The sequence below is a fragment of the Vanessa tameamea genome, chromosome 5, assembly GCF_037043105.1.
Source record: "Vanessa tameamea isolate UH-Manoa-2023 chromosome 5, ilVanTame1 primary haplotype, whole genome shotgun sequence".
Lineage (NCBI taxonomy): Eukaryota > Metazoa > Arthropoda > Insecta > Lepidoptera > Nymphalidae > Vanessa > Vanessa tameamea.
In genome coordinates, this window is record NC_087313.1 from 5608650 (window position 1) to 5626680 (window position 18031).

An 18031-nucleotide genomic window follows, 5' to 3' on the forward strand; every position below is an offset into this window, starting at 1 on the left:
TCATTAGGAACCGAGATTTTATATTAATTTTGTGTACATCATTTTTCTAATTTTAAAATAATGTATAATCTATATTATTTCCAGAAAATGACCTCGACCTTTAAGGTAGAGAAGAACTACTTAGTACAATTATTGAAATTGCTTCTTTTAACCTAGGTATTGTTATTGTTTAATATCAACATTATTAAAAAAATGTATTTTATTAAAATTGAACCAACCGACGAGTTGCAGCACGATCGAAACACGATAAAATCTCTTATTAATAAATTTTTAACAAAAAAAATAATTAAAAAGATTAATTTATGATATCGCACAATTATTTTTGGCACTATAACACGAATATTTGACACAAAATTGGCACAAAATATGAGCACTCACAAAGGCCTTAAACATAGGCCTCGTTTCTATGAGAGTTTCAGGAACATTTATTTAAAGTCATTTTTTAGAATATTTATTGTTTGTTTAGCGTTATGTGTGCATAACGGTTGTTCGACGCGAGTAGCCGCGTCGGGCGGGTCCCCCCGAGCCTTGAGCTTCGCACTCTCTCCGCACCCGGTCTATAATATCTGCTACTAATTTCTCCTCCTTCGATCGCCTTTCTTCCCAATCCGATTGGCTAATATTTTCCCCTGAATTACCTAAATAGGCAAACATTTTACTATTAATTAAGGAAGTTGTAGTTCAAAAAGAAAATCAGAGGTCATCGTTAGTCTTCTATACCTACTATAATTACTTTAATATTTTATAAATATACATACATAGCCATAAGGCTAGCCCATATTTTTATTTTAATTTATATTAGAAGAATAAAGAAGACGAAGAATCAAGAGTGATACTCTACAAAAGAGATAATGAAAAGTTATTATGATATAGTTAGACGGATAAGCAAATGGGCCAACTGGTGGTGTGTCTCACCACCGCCTGACATCGACAATACGCCACCAAGCTTGGGAACTAAGATATTATGACCCTTGTGCCTGTAGTTGCACTTGCTCACTCACCCTTCAAACCGGAACACAATAACGCTGACTGCTGTTTGGCGGTAGAATTTCTGATGAATGGTACCTACTCAAACAGCTTTGCCAAAAAGCCCTACCACCAAGAGAATGTAAAGAATTGACAAAATTTCCAATTACCTATGTTATATTTTTGTGTATTAAAATTTATCATTTAAAAAACTATACTCGGTTACAGAATTTTATGAGATTGCGAATTTAGCTATGTTTACAATAAAACATTTGTGTAAGACTTATTAACATAGCTGTTAAGGGATAAGATGGAAATAAAAGAAGTCACACGGAAAATCGTCACACTACAAAATAACTAAAATAAACGTGCCGACTTTATTATCTTAGTGTGCATGGCAGCTATCCTCGCTTAACGTCATACTACTGTACTAGTGTGCGTGTACTATGTCCACTATATTTTTTGACCCAATCACAGTCTATAACTTATAAATATTCAAAGTATAATACTGTGTCTACTAACCTCTATTACTTCTATGACCTTTTTTTGTTTCTGGATTTTTTATAACCGCGCTGTTCAATTGTTTTCCATTAGTTTGGTAATTCGGCACACTCGATTTTGGTATAGATAATTCTGGATCAATTTCCTCCTTTATATCAGTTTGAATGGTTGCTGTCGGTTTTGATAGGGCTTCGGCTTGTGAATTTGTTAGAACAGGGCTGGCGTCTTTTAAAACATCACTGTGTCTGCTTGCTATGTGACCAATATATCCTAAAGAAATAATTTATATTAACTTATACCTTTTAGAAGTGAATTGTTCCAATACATACTACACTTATCAAATAAAAAATGCGCGTAATTCTCGCTACACCTGACAGAAGTGAAACTTCTCTTTGCGTTACATAACAAACGTTGAAACTGAAATTCGATATTAACATTTGAAAATACGTGCCCAAAAAAATGAAATCATCCTTAAAGTTTTTTAAAAATATTTATTATTGTTATTTTAATATTACCATTGTATAAATTTTACAGAAAATGCTTTTATGACTTAGACATCTTCGGATGGAATGATACCTATTGTATATTAATTTAAAATGGATTTTAATTTATAGGCATCTCTGAGATATCTAACTTACCTTTTCTGCTTTTGAAGTACACCAGACATTGTTCGCATTGAAAGAGGGGTGCGGGGTTCAACGGTTGTATGACGTGTAGCTTGTATTTGTGCCTATACCAATGCGTTCGACTTTGTAAGACCTCCCCACAAAGCTTGCAAACAACACTACCGTCATTTCTAGTCATATATTCTAACAAATCATTTCTTACTTTGGGAATGTCTTTTGAATTCTCTTGGTCTTTGTTCTCTGTTTCGTCTGCATTTATATTATCCGTCAAAAAATGTACACCTGATTCTTGTATTGCTTCTAATGTATTTTGTTGAATTTCTATAATATTCTCCTCATTATATTCGGCTGTTGTAGAATCTGATAAAACTTCGAGAGTTATGATCGGTATACTGTTAACGTCGTCTTCGAAAGTGTAGTGGAATTCTGAAAATTAACAATAATAAAAAAATACAATATCTTTTTTATGTTTTACATATTATATCTGTTGAATTTAATAAAGGAACGTACTATAAATATATAAAATTAGTTATTATCCGTGTTATATACTTTTTGTTCAATTTCAATAATGATTAATTTTAAATTACCTAAGATAACATTTTTTCGTATTTTCAATTAACACAGCTGTTTAATTATGTTATCATTGATTTTGCCCTTAAACTTTTAAAATAATGAAACTTAATAAAAATAAACCAATACTTTCCTTCAGGTATATTTTATGTTTATTTTTGAAATAATCTTTTCGGATGTGTCGTGATATTATTTAAATAATTTGTTTTGTTTATCAATTCAAAAATTGAAAGAGCAAATCAAGATTTCGCTTGCGTTCTTCGTGCGACAAGAAAATGTTAAATAATATATTTTCTCCAATATGAATATAACATTATTTTTAGTAGTTTTAGATCGAACGTTCGATTATCACAATTTCTTAGCAAATCCAAACAACTAATATGATGTCGAGAATATTGACGATTGAAGTTATTCAACTGAATATCAAGAAAGTTCTAGATAAAATAACTTCCTGCAAAATAGACACATTATTTGCCAAATGCAATATTCAAAGTAGCGGTCTATTATAGAGAAACTTCAACAATTCAGTACTCGAATGATTCATTTGTATATCGTCCCAATCGAAGATGGAATAAAGATAAGTAAAACTTAGAGTTACATACTTGTGCCACGCGATTTGCTAATAGCTTAGCTATATTGTGCAATACTAACATTTATTGACTAATATATATTTATTTATAATACAACACTATTCCACTAAACTACTTATATCCATTTCGTCGACGTTCAAACCACATTTTTTTCGCAAAATTAGAATAAATAACATAAATTGTTTAAGCTCGAATTCGACGTCAAATGTTTTTTTGGGCTTTGTCCTCTTGCGGTTAGAATAGGCTATACTTACATTTCATTGGCATACCTATATAATACCTCCTGTAAAAAAGAAGGGTAGAACATTTTGAAATAAATGGACTCAATTAGTCTTTTATATTTTTATTTGAATTATTATTTGTAGTTTACATATTTTTGCATTGGAATACAATGCGTTGGTAAGATTCTTTTCCTTAAATAAAAACTAGTTTAATTTCTTGTTACATTTAAAAATTATTTTCTTCATATTTCGTAGCTTAAATCAAATTTATGGTTAAAGCTTTGCTGTTTGCAACGATAATTTAACTCTAATTAACATAATTATCCAGTTAAACTGTGGTAGTAATGTTAACGTATATATAAAGGTTATAAAATACACAATATATTTAGTACTTATATTGTAAAAATACTAAAAGAATATTAAATGTTAGTGTCCAATAACAAACGTAGTCTCTGATTATATAAAATGCTATCGACAGTTTTACTCCCCGTTCTAGTGAAAATCATAGCATTCTATTTATAATATACACAAAGATAGAGTAATACTAACACCGTTATTTATGTTGAAACGGCACAATAAATATACTTCTGTACTTCAGTTAACTATTCATTCAATAGAATATAGAAAAAATCAACACGCGTATAAAAATTGCACTACCTTGAATCTAAATCTTAAGATGTAGGACGTTCTGTGTAAGGTATTTATTACTTTTAAAAAATTTATTATCTGTCATATATTTTTTTTTCGAATAATTTTTAAGATATAATAGTTACGAAATTTATTTTAAACTTTAAACTGTTATAACATTTATATAAAAAATACTACGCGAGAACATCTGAATCGCTCTGTTTACAAAATAGATAAATTTTTAAATTGTTATAAAATTTTCTGTGTTTATTTAAAATTAAAATAAAAGTAGTTTACAATATCAAATCATGTCATTATTTTTAAACTCTATCCGTAAATATACGATTAAATCAATTCTGTGTTAATTTAAACGATAAAACGTTTTTAAAATCATATGAAATCTATATGGTTACTCAAGTGTGCTCAAATACAAAAAAAAAAACTTATACGGCTTTAAACAAATTGTAAATAATATCAAAAATGAACTGTACAAATTAAAAGAACACAATTCATTTAAAATAATTATGTTGCCATGACAACCATCGCCAATTTTTATTACCAAGTAATTGTTCGCGTAGTCGCGACCATAATACTTAATGAAAACGATAATTCGTTTCATATAATCTATATTTATATAATATAAGCTGCCTTGCAGCATGTGGTTAGAAAGGAAAAGAAAGATAATGATACAACAATGAACATGTTGCTAACTTAGTTAGCACTAATATCACAAAACAAAATACTACAAAAAAAAAGAAAGAAAATAAAACATAAATAACATGTCGCCACTCGAATAAACGAACTCCGCGAGGAAACGAAAAACTTTATAACAGGAATGGAAAAGAAAAGACTCGATAGATTTCAATTTAAAACACTTATAAAACGCAATTATCAAACAGATTTTGTGCGATTGACTGGCGCTGGTATACCTATCTAAAAAAACCACACTGTTATAATTGTTAATACCTTATCGGCAACTATAAAATATATAATGATCCAAGTCTATACTTAATTATATACATCAACTTGAACCTACCAACCTTATATAAACTTAAAAATTGTGCGCTAAAATTAAACACAAAACTCAATAATAATCTTTTAAGTAGCTAATAAAGTAAATCTACATTCTATACATAATGTAATTATATAATATAAATTGCTAGTGTTATCAAAACTCTTTTTAAAACATAAAACTAATTTAATTAACTTTTAATTTAAAGACGACAACTTAATTTACATTAACCTCGATATTAATCATAACGTCTAACAAATATTTCCCTTATCAATGGAAGAACTGCTGATTGTCGTTTCTTGGGCTCTAGACGAGCTAGAACCTACGTAAAACTAAGTTATATAATGAAAGATAGATATGATAACGTTATATACAACATTAACATATGTGCTATGGCACTAATAAATTTTACGTAAGCATATTTATTGTATATATTTTTAATCTATAACTTCACTTGATATAAAGAATTAGATATCGTAACAATAGGCTCACTAATATTCAAACAGTAATTTATAATATTTCTATACATAAAGTCTTTAATAAGTAATAATAATAATTGATACTCTACCACGTAGGGATGTATTTTCGCAAGTTGCCAAACATTTTCTTGTTTTCAGAACCCATTTAGAGAATTAACGATTTGAATTAAAACTGTAAAATACAGCCAACATGGCGTTTACGATGTTTTTTTTTAATCGTTCTATAGACAAAGTCATCTCGCTTGGGGTTTTGGCCTTGTACATTTATGTCACACTTTTTTTGTTCAATGTATATTGCGAAGACAGATTAAATGTTAATAATGTACAGTCTTTGGTTGGTGTCTTGCGATATTTTAATAAGTAAAATTATATTTTTAATGCAACTTTTAATAAAAGGTTCAAAAATCTAGAGTAGAAAATGATTGGAAGGCTCATTTCAGACTTGCAAAGCACCTATTAATAGAAAATGTAAATATTAAAATTTAATACGCCGTAATAGTTGCGTAACTGGCCTCCATTAAATTGTGTATAATATTTATTGTCTAATATTTGCACAACCATACTTTTAACAAGTAAAACATAATGAGCTCTATGTAACAAACATTAGATATTAAATGCATAACAGTATCATTGGAAATACTTATAAAATGTACGTTAAAATTTCACTCCAAAAATAGAACAAATACTATGCCTATTGAACTCTGAACTTCTATAGAATAATATTTTCAAGTATACCTATAATATAAAGGCGTTTTCAAAGGCACTATATAAATGGTCCAAAACGATAAAGTTCTCTGGAATCCGTAATACTTGTCACAGTCTTCCTCAAACTTGTGCAGGATCGGGCGAAGAATGTGAGGGCGTTGAGCCATGAGGCGATCCGGAACCTATCGCCTCCAATTTGATCCCAGGGGGTAACTGGCCTTCCATTCCTGGCAGCATGAAGAAGGCATTCGGTGGATAAACACAATCTTTTGGCACGTAACAGTCGTGAGTTGTTTTCATATGGTTCTTCATTTTGTCGGGTCTAGAAAATTCCTTGCAACAAACGGGGCATGGAAAAACTTTTCTTTGCTGACCTTCGTGATAGAGGAAAGCATGCCTCTGGAATGAATATTTGTTTTTAAAGGTTTTTTGTATATTTTCTTTCGCGCATTCTGTGCATTGGTACACGCCCTCATTGACGGACGCATATCTGAACAGATTCAGGCCTCGAACGGACATTTCTGTCAATTGTTCTGCTGGATCGTTGGAAGCAGAGTTAGCTCTTCTTCGAATACGTCTTCTGACAACTGGTCTTTGCATCTGGCTCCCTCCTGTTGGTAACGTATTATTATTAATGGAATCATTTTGATATTCATTTGAAGTAGATGCAGATTGCGTTGCAGGATTAATACGGATTTTTCCATGACCATCATTTGAAGGTGACTGTTCATATTTAATGTCTTTATTTTCAAATTCAGGTGTACCACGACCTGAAATTATGTATTTTATTATTACACTATCTATTCTGCAACAATTCATTTTAAATAACATAGACTAATACAACAGAAGTGGATCTACAATTGAGAATAAAAAAAATAACGTAATTTAGCAATGGAAAATAAAAAAAAAATGGGTAAAACCAAAGGCATATAAAAGAAACAAAAGACGAAAATATATTAATATTTATTTGTTCAAATTGTATGACGAAAATAATTACACCATGATAAAAACGAAAACCACATGATAAATGGAACTACAGAAGACAAGTTCGTCATAATAAATTAACTTAGGTAATATTGCTGAAGAAATAAGTAGCACCAATGTTTTTTTACTGATAAAGCTCGTTTTACTGTACAGATACATTACAATGACAAACTCGTCCAAATATGAAACCTTAAATAAAATATATATCAAACTAGAAACAAAAATAAAAATTTAAAACATAAAATAAAAGTAGATATTATAGATATTCCTATGAATATTTTAGATATAAAATAAAAATTTTATGCTGTGCAAAATAATTTTTCGTTTGAGTAACACTAGGCAGTGGTTATAGAAAATTAAAAAAAAAAAAAAAAAACATTTAGATAAAACAATGGATTCCAGTAAAGTCAAACTTCTAAAACTATATAAAATAATCATTAAGTCTACGTAATAAATTAAAAAAATAATGTAACAAAAAAGATAGTTTTCACTATGTTAAAAATAGGACTCAAGTGTTTGCATTTGGAACTATTTCGGCAAGTGTGGGTGCATTATTTATATGAAATAACGCCTTAGTTTTCCTTAGCTCATAAGATCACATAAGGTGGGTTATTCAGTTGAGATAGACGAGTGAAATTCTGGCAAGGATTATTTTTAAGTAATTATGAATAATAGCTGCCATGATCGATTTAACATAACCAAATAACATAGCCTCGTAGTGGATTACATTTTACAAGACATCTAAATCTATTGTTTAAAATAAAAATACAAAAGCAACAATTTGTACTGAACCAAAAATACTTTGTTATCGCATAGCGTCAATTTGAGCAACATAGAAAGCATGTTAACGAAACTAGCTCTAACCACACCGACTACGTGAGAGTAGTATCATATGACAACATACCTACCTGATCAGTCCTCTCTTCGTGACTACTAGTTTTCTACAGAATAGAAAATTCACTCCATTGTAAACAACACAATTTATGCCTATAATATTATAAATAACTTAAGCTAATCTTTACTAATAACCCGTGTTGTTACTTTGCTACTATTAAACATAGTTTATTCTTCAATAAAGTTTGAATAATTTTATTTAATAAAGTAATAAGCATCGTTGCTGATATCACCATAAAAGGTACGCTTTAAGGTAAAGTCGTAGCATCATCAATTTATTGTCGTCTAGATTAACGAAATTTTCAAAGATAATTATCCCATGTGCGTCCACAATATAAGATACAAATTTATAAGAGAAACTAAGTACTTGTAACAAATATAACAGAAACATAATAAGGCATAAGGAAAGCGTATTATTAACTTTACATTATTTAAATCAACTCTATACGATTATAAAATTAATTTTAATAATCATAACAATTTATTCAAATCGATCTGTTAATAATATGCCTTTACAAAAAGTCACAAAAAATAAAAAGGTATAAAAGAAAAATAACGAATGGAACAAAAGCAAACAATAACATTAATAGAAAACATTCTGTTTAGCTTTAACTTTTATTATTTTCTTTAAAGATTCTAAAAATAGTAATTAACACCTTATTGTATACGATCGTATTTCTTTCAATAACAAATAATTCTATATCGTGTAACTTTCGAATCTAAATCTGTCTAAATATTACACTTTGCATTTGCTATTGTCTATGTGCAAATAACAAAAAATATGGAGTCAACATTTGGCTAAGAACTATATAATATAATTTAATAATATTTTGCGTCAAATTTACTGTGTCATGTTAAGATAAAATATTTATTTGTATAGTTTTATTTAAAAATACTTACGAGAGGTGTAGAACGGTCTATTTTTTTAACTCTCACTTCTTGATTGAAATGTAAACTGCTGCCTTCTATTCTTAACCTAAGACCGAGAGTAATCTACGATTTGAAAACATTATGCAATAATAAGAACTTCATACTGTTCTATTTGGTTTGTTATTCAACAACATTTGTTTAACAAAAAACTGCATTGCATTTTCTGTAACGAAAACCTTATCTTTCAAAAATACTCTTTAGGCGATTATGTGAATATGTCTATAGATTGGCTCATTTTGTCAATCGCTTTTGTACAAAATAAATGATTAATAATATATTTCAATTACAAAAAAACAAAACATTTACGGATATACCTTCTATTGTTTAGGAGGGTGATTAGTTAAACATAGTGACGACTTTTTCTTTCGAATGTCACGCCTTTCCGTCATCACTGATGACAGAAAGAGACAAATCAGTGTCTAACTAAACATCCGTTAAACAGCTTTTATAAGGCCGTTAATCGATTTGACTCAATTGACAAAATGGAGCTCTTGTTTATTGTACAACTATTTTCCCTCAACTGATTTAGAAATTAACCTAGTTTTATATTACTAAAATGTTCATATAATATGTAAAAATTCAGCTAGTTTGACTTGAAATTATTCTCGAAACACCTCTCTAAGTTACAATAGTCAATATTAACATTACAATAGAAAATAAATAGTCATTGTAATTATTTTAATGCCATAATTAATTTTATAATTTATACTCTGCAAATTTAATTTGATAATTTCCCTACAAATCTTTAAGAATTTAATATATTTTGTAATATTATAAGCATATATATTCTTTAACAATGAAACGGCTGATGAATAAATCTATTTTAAATCTGTGATATAATAATGTTAAAAATATGTCAATATATTATATATCTGTAATGTTAAATATATATCATATATATAGCATCTGCTCGTAAAATTCTCATGTATACATATAAAATGTCGATAGCTGCACCTTTTCTGAAGCCCCAATGAAAACAACTTGTTTTTTTTTTAAGATAAAATAATAAGGGCAACACAAGATGTTTTTTAAAACAACAATATTAACAAACAACATACACTTTAGGGGACATTTTTTAATGTCACATCACATGTGACGTCGCCTTAAGTTTAATTTAGCACCAATTGATGATATAGCTTTAATTAAATAATGTTCCATCGATATAGAAATAAGATATTCTAAATAAGATATTTCTCGTTAACATAAATATACATTTCATAATTGTTTATAACAAATACAATAGAATTTATACTTTATTTGTATAGAATTAAATGAAGGAACTCTGAAAGGAGAATGTTACCTGGTTTTAATTAAGGATTTTTTTAAAGGAGTTCGATTTTACACGTTTTAAGTTTAGGCACTGGCTAAATTGACTATCTTTAAGTATTTCGAAACATCCAATAATAGCCTCACCTTTTAATATATCTAAATTTCCCTTTAAGTACCTATCCATGTTCAAAGATAAATTTTTCATATAAAGATTATGAAAGGTACAATAAATTCGTTTATATGAATTCAACAGTCTTAACATTTTTAACTAGGCGAAGTAATCGCCTCGATTTTTTTTAATATTATGATTTTTTTATATTTACGAGTTGTTCCGATTTTCATATAAAGTGGGAAACATGAGATGATATCCCTAAATTTAACTATAAACATCGTATTTAACTACTTGGGCCTAGAGGTTTCTATAATCCTAAGGAAGCTTCTTAAAGTAGATTGTAAACTTTGAATAATGAAAATAAATAATTATACATAATATTCTTTGAAATTTCTTAGTCACCTAGTAGTCGATTTAACTTATTAATATACAAGTAAAGGCACACTAATAGGCAAGCGTTCCCTGGACCTACTACTTATTAAATTGGAAACGGTTTTTTTTGGGTCGACAACGTAAAGTAAAGTTTCATGCTTTGTCTACACTTGTCGTCATCGGTAGTCGACATTACGACTCTCGGTCGTCCGCACTCTTTTGTTTTCTCTCAAACAATCGCCCTGAAACATGTATAAGTGTAAACTTGGCTAAGAGACTAATGTTTTTGACAATATATCCGAATGTTTGTTTATTCAATTTTTTTATTCAACAACTGAACCGAGAATGTGTCGCTATCATTATATGGAAGACTACTTTGCCTCTAAATTTAACTAAATAATTTAATAAGTACGATTCCCTAATATATATTTAAGGCATTTTGATTTCTACTAAAATAGAGTTTACAAATCATCTCATGGTTCCAATATTTTTAAACTTTTCTCAAAGCACCTTGCTAAAATCACTTTTTACAACAAACTTTTCGTCGTTTAAGTATTATTTACAAAACTAAACGATAATATTTTAACTTTCATACAAGTTATTAATAAATCTGCTATAACATGAAATTGGTAGGAGATTTGTTTGAATTTGATTGTTACATATAACGTTCCTCTTTATATCGATAATATATGTTTCCCCCTACGATTATATTAAAATATTGTCTTTGACAGATACTTGTTTACAGAAGGTACATAATTGACCTATAGATATATGTATGTAAAGTGTATAAATATACATGCATCTCGATAACAAAAGAAGAAAAATGGAAAATAGTAGTGAACTCTTTTACTACTGATGAAGCCGCGTACATTTTATGGAACTGAACCTACACTACGTTTGTCTCAATGAGATTATCGTAAGCTATTCTATCTTCTTCGGCCATCGTGTATTATGGTCTATTATGAATAGAATAACGTTTACAACCAAACATTTCAACATCGATAAACTATTTTAAATTAACCTTAACAAAATCTACAAATTAAAATCATAGCCCGTGTTGAGTTTTACTTCGGAGAAGTTTTATCGTAAATTATAAAACTAAGATCACTAATAAGGCAAGTTAAATGAAAATGCATTTCACACCACTACTGAAAATGGCCTTAGTTAACCTTTTTTAGAGCATAGCCTCTCTTCAGGAAATATTAAATAGTCAGAATCTTAATAAATATAATTTATACTAATTTTAAGTTTAAAAAAGGCTCCGCCATTGGTATACTCGTAAAAATAACTTCTAAACTACACTAACTAATTCAGTTCAATGAGAATTGCGTGTAATCGAATAGACTACGTTTGAATCAACGATCACCGTGAGTAGTTACTTTGTACCCTGAAATTTTTGTAAGTAATAAAATTAAGTAACAAGTGAGTGCAAAATAACAAGTAAATTATAGAATTTTTCTTAAATCTCTTTGAAGTTCAGCACTCTGAGAAACAAATGGAACAACATAAATAAATAGATTAATATAACAACAAACGACCTTTGTCGTTTAAAATACCAACAAACTTATTGTTATATCGTGAAACTTAGAACTCGAACGCCTATTCAATTGCAATCTACACTTTAAACGCTATTTATGAATCCATAGTCTAGTTTTACTTATGATTGAATTAAAAATTAAATCAGATCTTTTAAAATAATAATTTTATTTAGTAAGTAACGTCTCGTTTTGTATAATTAAGACTCTTGCTTCGCCGTCTGCTCGTTGGCATTTGGCTGATTTTTATGAATGATTTTTAGATGGGCTATCATATTATCCTTTCGAGTAAATTCTTTAAAGCAAATGGGACATGGAAAAACTTTGACATCTTTTTTGTGTGAGGTGACATAATGTCGACAGAAATTGCTAATGTGAGTATAAACTCGTGCGCATATTTTGCATCGGAATACATTTTCACCCTCCTTGATACAGTAGTCCCGTACAGATTCGTTAGTTTCCTCGTGGTAATTGCCGACATTACCTATGTTATTTTTTCTAATAGGCGACGGGAATATGCGATGCTCCCAATTAGTCTGCGCTAAATCGGAAACTTCGTTGTTGGCCATATTCAAATTGTTTTGTTCTAATTCAGCCGCGAACAATTGAGTGGCAAGTGCGGGCATGAGAACAGTCTCAGGGGGGAATTTATCAAAGCTGTTAAGAGCGGGATTCAAATTAGACAAACCGGAGAGTTGATTGAATAGGCTTCGAGCTCTAAATTTAGACATTTGGGGTAGTAATTTTTTACTATTCTTTGGCTTTAAATTACGACCTAGTCTTGTTTTGTCATCTGCATCCTTTACCGGACCATCCCGAGAGTTAGAATTTTCACGGCTCCTGTCTGGGTTGTATTTGTATTCGATCGGCTCATTATATTCGTCAGTAGTTTCAGAAGTAGGCTCCTGTTTGATAGATCCATTTTCAATAGACAAAACCGGACCATTCGATGGAAAACTATGATGAGTTTCCTCTTTTGGTTGTTTTTCTACATCTGAAATTTGACAATATGATGTCTTACTTTCTGAATAGTCTTTAATACATTTAAGGTATTTGATGAAAAATAAATTGGAAATATTTTAGCACGATAATAATCTTTCGAAATTTCTAAGAATAAAAACTATAATATTTCCAATTAAGCCTTAAATGAAGGAAAGCTATTGGGAATAAGCCTTGTTTGTTTTCCCGTTTCTCATGTAAATAATATATTGAGTTTTAATAAATTATAAGAGTGAAAATATATTGCTCAAACCATTACCACACCGAAATTGCCCCTGGCCATTCCTCTAATAGCTCTCCCCGAAAGCAGAAAAGCAAGCAATAGTTATGTCTTGTAGAAGTAATAAGCATTTCTTTTCTCGAATACGTACGTCATAAAAATTTGAGAGATTATCACTTACCCCTTCAGAATAAACTTTAAATAAATATAATATAGATATTTTAATTACACTTCACTTTTCACTTGTTACATCCTAACATCAAAGCTTATATCCCAGTAGCTTTTCTCTTTTTAAATTTCGTGATATTTTAATTATCTTAAACGGTGTTAGGTAAATGGAAAGGAAGATTAAAATATTTACAAAAGTTAAGCGAAAATTATCTTATTCTCTTTCACGGTAATGTACAATTGACATAATTTTTCGCTTTATTGATTTGATCTAATGAAACCGATGATTTCGTTCAAAATATCAAAAAAGGATAACTTAATCTAAATATTTCTACCAAGAGCTAAGGACGAAAACTTAAAAATAAAGTTCTAACGCCACGTACCTGCTGATTCTGAATCTTTGCCAGATGTAGGAGCCTCGTTCGACTGAGCGTCATCACCTTCGTCGATCATCAACGCCTCTCCACCATCTTCGCCGCCCGATGTCGCCCCATCTTCCGCGTTGAAACCATCCATTGACATTTTGACCTCTAACATTTCTGGCGAACCACGTAGTAATTGATCACCCGCTCTATTTGAAGACGCATGTGATGCAGATTCCGGAATAAATTCACCAGGTGGACTGGCGGCTGTGTTTAGGGCGTCACTTGAGCTGCCGCTCAACTTTCTGGGTCGACCTCGTTTTCGCTTCGGTTGCATTAAAGCATTGCCCAATAAAGGCATCAGTAAATTCGGGGGTGCTCCTCCGCTAGGAATACCAGATGCTGGCCTCTTTTGATGCACATATGGGTGTATTCTGTGTAATTGAGGCGGCGGAGTATGTGCAGTTGTGTTAGTCTGTTGTTGTTGGATTAACGAGTTCGTTAATGCAGGTATATCGCATTTTTCCTCGTTCACTTCCGTTAGTCCTTTTATTCTTAAACTCTCGGCAACTTTAAGGAATGCTGTCAAACGTTCTTGGTCAACGCTGACTTCTCCTCTGTACATAAAATCCAGTAAGCTTTTCATATCAGAGTAGGGAACATCCTTTAGAATAACAATGGGATGTTTCTCTTGGTGATTAACAAAGAGAGCTTGAAAGTATGGACTACAAGCCGATAAAACCATTTTGTGTGCTTTAAGCAATTGACCTTCTACGGCCAGAGTTACGTCAGTGAACGTTTCTGCGTGTAGTAGCTGATCAAACACTGACAACATATTGGTCTGGTGGTTGTTCCACCTCAAACAAAATCTTTGCGTAGCCATTTTTACACTTTATCTTTCTTCAAAGATATGATAAATACCAGTCCTGCCTTAGAAGCTATCAACAATATTTCAATGATGTATACATAAGTATTCTCTCTTATTTCGTGAACAATACAACAAATCTTTAACAATGAATAATGTTTACTTAGTAGCCATCTTTAATTTGTTTCATAGTGTTAGTGCTTTCGTTGTGACGGGCGCAGGGAGTTCTGTAAAGGAGAAATAATATGTTTAACAAACGACAAATTTAAGTGCATTTAAATCTATATGCAATCAACTTTGATTTCTAAATGCCTCTACTCAATAATTCACCGTATAAGAATAGAAAATATGTCTACGAAGATAAAGATATTATGTTAAAGATGTATTATAAAAAAAATCAAATTAGAATTAAAGAAAAGTTTAACTAAGTAAGTAATATTCGACGACATATTAATAATTCAATTGTATTCAGTCAAACATTATAAATGTATAATTAAAATGCAATTATTTTGTTGCTATCTTGTAAGCAATAAAAAAAAATATTATGAAAAGATTTGCTTTTGCGACATACCTAGTTTAATATTTTAATTTACATAAATATTTAATTTATCCAAGCGCTAATTTAAAAATATATAAAGGCAATGAAAAATAAATTAGTCAAATAAACAACACATTTTAAATTACAATTATCTGTTATTAAAATTATAGAATGTAAATTGAAAAAGAAACAATCGCGCCAAAAAAATCATGACATTTTAATACAGATTAAATTTTTTTTATATATTATTACATTAAAAAGAAATAATGCACTTTTTATTTAGTTTTAGACTCAGTTTTTTTTCATGTAGAAGATTGATAATTTCACATCAAAATATATAAGTTCAAGGGCATTAACGAAACAAGATAATAAACATTTTATTTAAAGCTAGTCGTACATGATCCAGTACTTAGATACTTCGTAGATTCAATCAAGGTTAAAAAAATCGAGGGCGCCTCTAGCGGCGGGAGGCGACTCCGTGCATCGCCGAGCGCACTGCAGTAGGAAAACATTATACGTGTAAACGATAGGTATATATAACCACCATACCTACAAAAACGATACTACCGCATGCAAAATATATCACCGTTGAAAGCATACATTAACAATACACAGATAAATTATACCCGCGAAAAATCAAATCGTAATCCCCAAAATCCTATTAGAATCCGATTAGAACCGATGTGAATTTATTAAATCCTTGAAAACATTACATTTGCTCCACATCCACAGGTGCTGACCACAAACGTTATCGCGGTATAAACGGGCGCACGAATTATTACTACGCACCCAGTCGAGCGCGTTACATTACGTCATCACAATGGCATTATTACCTACGATATACACATTAATTCAGCCGATACGATGAGATAAGAACAGTTTGCGAATAATTATATCACTGCACTAACATAAGAGAACATACCACACGTATCTGCACCACAATCAACTCGACCCTTTTATGGGAATGAGGATCAGCCCTTCCGCCATAGTCCGAGTCCGCGTTTACGTCGCACCCCGCTCACCCGACGACTGACGGCCGCAGCCCGCAACCCCGCGCGGCGAACACCGACTCGCTCCGCTACTCGAATATCTCTCACAAAAAATACGTCGTCATCATCGAAATGGCGGCAGCGGATATATTCAGCGCAGGGTGCACGGTAAAATATTGATTTATTGAAATTTATTGATTTACTCTCCTGCAACTGAGATCGCCCTTGCGCTACTGGGAAATAATCTGACGTTACTAGACATTATTGGGGTAGCTAGTTTATATTTGTCAGAGATTTTAAAGAGACTGCGTAGGGGATACCATGTTAGCAATTACGTTTTATATTTGCATGATAGGGGCGAGGCCGGTACCTATAACATATGACTAATCATATTTATTAATTCTACTCCCGCATATCTTACGAAAAAATATTATTTAACGTGCCACATGTCTTACCTAAAATTAGTATTTTTTAACGAGTAAGGTATTTTAAAAACCTCACGTCTAAAAATAAATATAGGATAATCAATTTAATATAATAAAGCCTTTTCATTTCTCGCATTTCGTTCTATAATTTATAATTATTTAAAAATAAAATGCTGTGACTAATAAAACGACATGATGTATACATTATCATCATCGTCGACGTACCTTTACATGTACATATTCAAGGGATGAGTTTTCCACGTGAAAAACATCAATCCATTCGTGTTGTCGCCATGTCAGCAGCGTTCTCTGTCTCTGTTGCGCGCGGGCGGGGTGAGTTGGACGCCTTCCTATCGGCGATCGCCGCCGGAGATGCCCGATGCTCCACCACTTTTCGCAACCGAACGCACGCGATACCGTACGGAAAATAGACCGCGGGGCGCACTGTTATTTATTTATTTTTAATTTAAAATTCACACTTTAAAAACACTTAAACGAAATAAATCCATTTAAATTAACTGTTTGTATTTAATTGTCCACTTCGTTTATAGCATTTAATTTTTATACATTTTAATTTAACAAGGGTTTAAGGATAATGAACGTAAAAGTCCGCGCGCGATTTGTGACTCGGAAGTGTTTTTAATAAAAATGGCCTGCCGCCTCGGCGGGAGGAGTGGCAATGGGCAATGAGGTCGGTACCCTCTCTCTGGCACCCGCGCGCGCCCCTCCCTGCCGCTCCACTCCGGCACAGGGTTAGAAAGTTACAAAAGTGAATCGAGGAAAACGCTTAACGCGCAGCAAAGCATTAACGTCCTGGATGATGGGAACGGATTGCTTCGTCAGGGTAGGGGTCAGATTAAAACACGGCACCTACTACCCGTATGCGTATAACACACGCTGATTTCAGTAGTTAAATAATGAGTAGAAATAATAATGAAAGAAATTAATATTTGAAGTATAAATTGAATTAAAATACAACATAAATCATTTGCTCCGCATCCACAGGTGCATCAACATATAATCATATATTTTTTTAAATTCCTTTTTATAGTCAGATTCAATAAAAAACCTA

At 31.2% G+C, this 18031-nt stretch overlaps 1 protein-coding gene across 6 annotated transcripts; it reads right to left on the reverse strand.

Annotated features, from left to right (window-relative positions):
* Positions 1-316: 316 nt before the first annotated feature.
* On the reverse strand, positions 317-17638 carry LOC113392547 (protein tramtrack, alpha isoform-like). Of its 6 annotated transcripts, none has more exons than XM_026629036.2 (5): positions 17185-17638; positions 14164-15234; positions 2106-2519; positions 1489-1737; positions 317-638 (listed from the first exon to the last, which is right to left on the reverse strand). In XM_026629036.2, exons 2-5 carry the CDS (start codon positions 15023-15025, stop codon positions 469-471), a joined length of 1695 nt encoding a protein of 564 aa, XP_026484821.1. In that variant the 5' UTR covers positions 15026-15234; positions 17185-17638; the 3' UTR covers positions 317-468. The 6 variants fall into 6 exon arrangements, with proteins under 6 accessions (XP_026484821.1, XP_026484822.1, XP_026484820.1 ...); XM_026629037.2 differs by lacking the exon at positions 17185-17638 and adding an exon at positions 16379-16800; XM_026629035.2 differs by lacking the exon at positions 17185-17638 and adding an exon at positions 16468-16794.
* Positions 17639-18031: the final 393 nt, after the last annotated feature.

What these genes read in the sequence shown, in the direction of transcription:
- LOC113392547 (XM_026629036.2), bottom strand. Translation starts at nt 15,025, where the DNA reads ATGGCTACGCAAAGATTTTGTTTGAGGTGGAACAACCACCAGACCAAT. An exon ending in CAAAGATTCAGAATCAGCAG is followed by an intron (nt 2,520 to 14,163) that starts GTACGTGGCGTT and finishes GTTAATTTTCAG; the next exon opens with AATTCCACTACACTTTCGAA. An exon ending in AGGTCATAGAAGTAATAGAG is followed by an intron (nt 639 to 1,488) that starts GTTAGTAGACAC and finishes TTGCCTATTTAG; the next exon opens with GTAATTCAGGGGAAAATATT.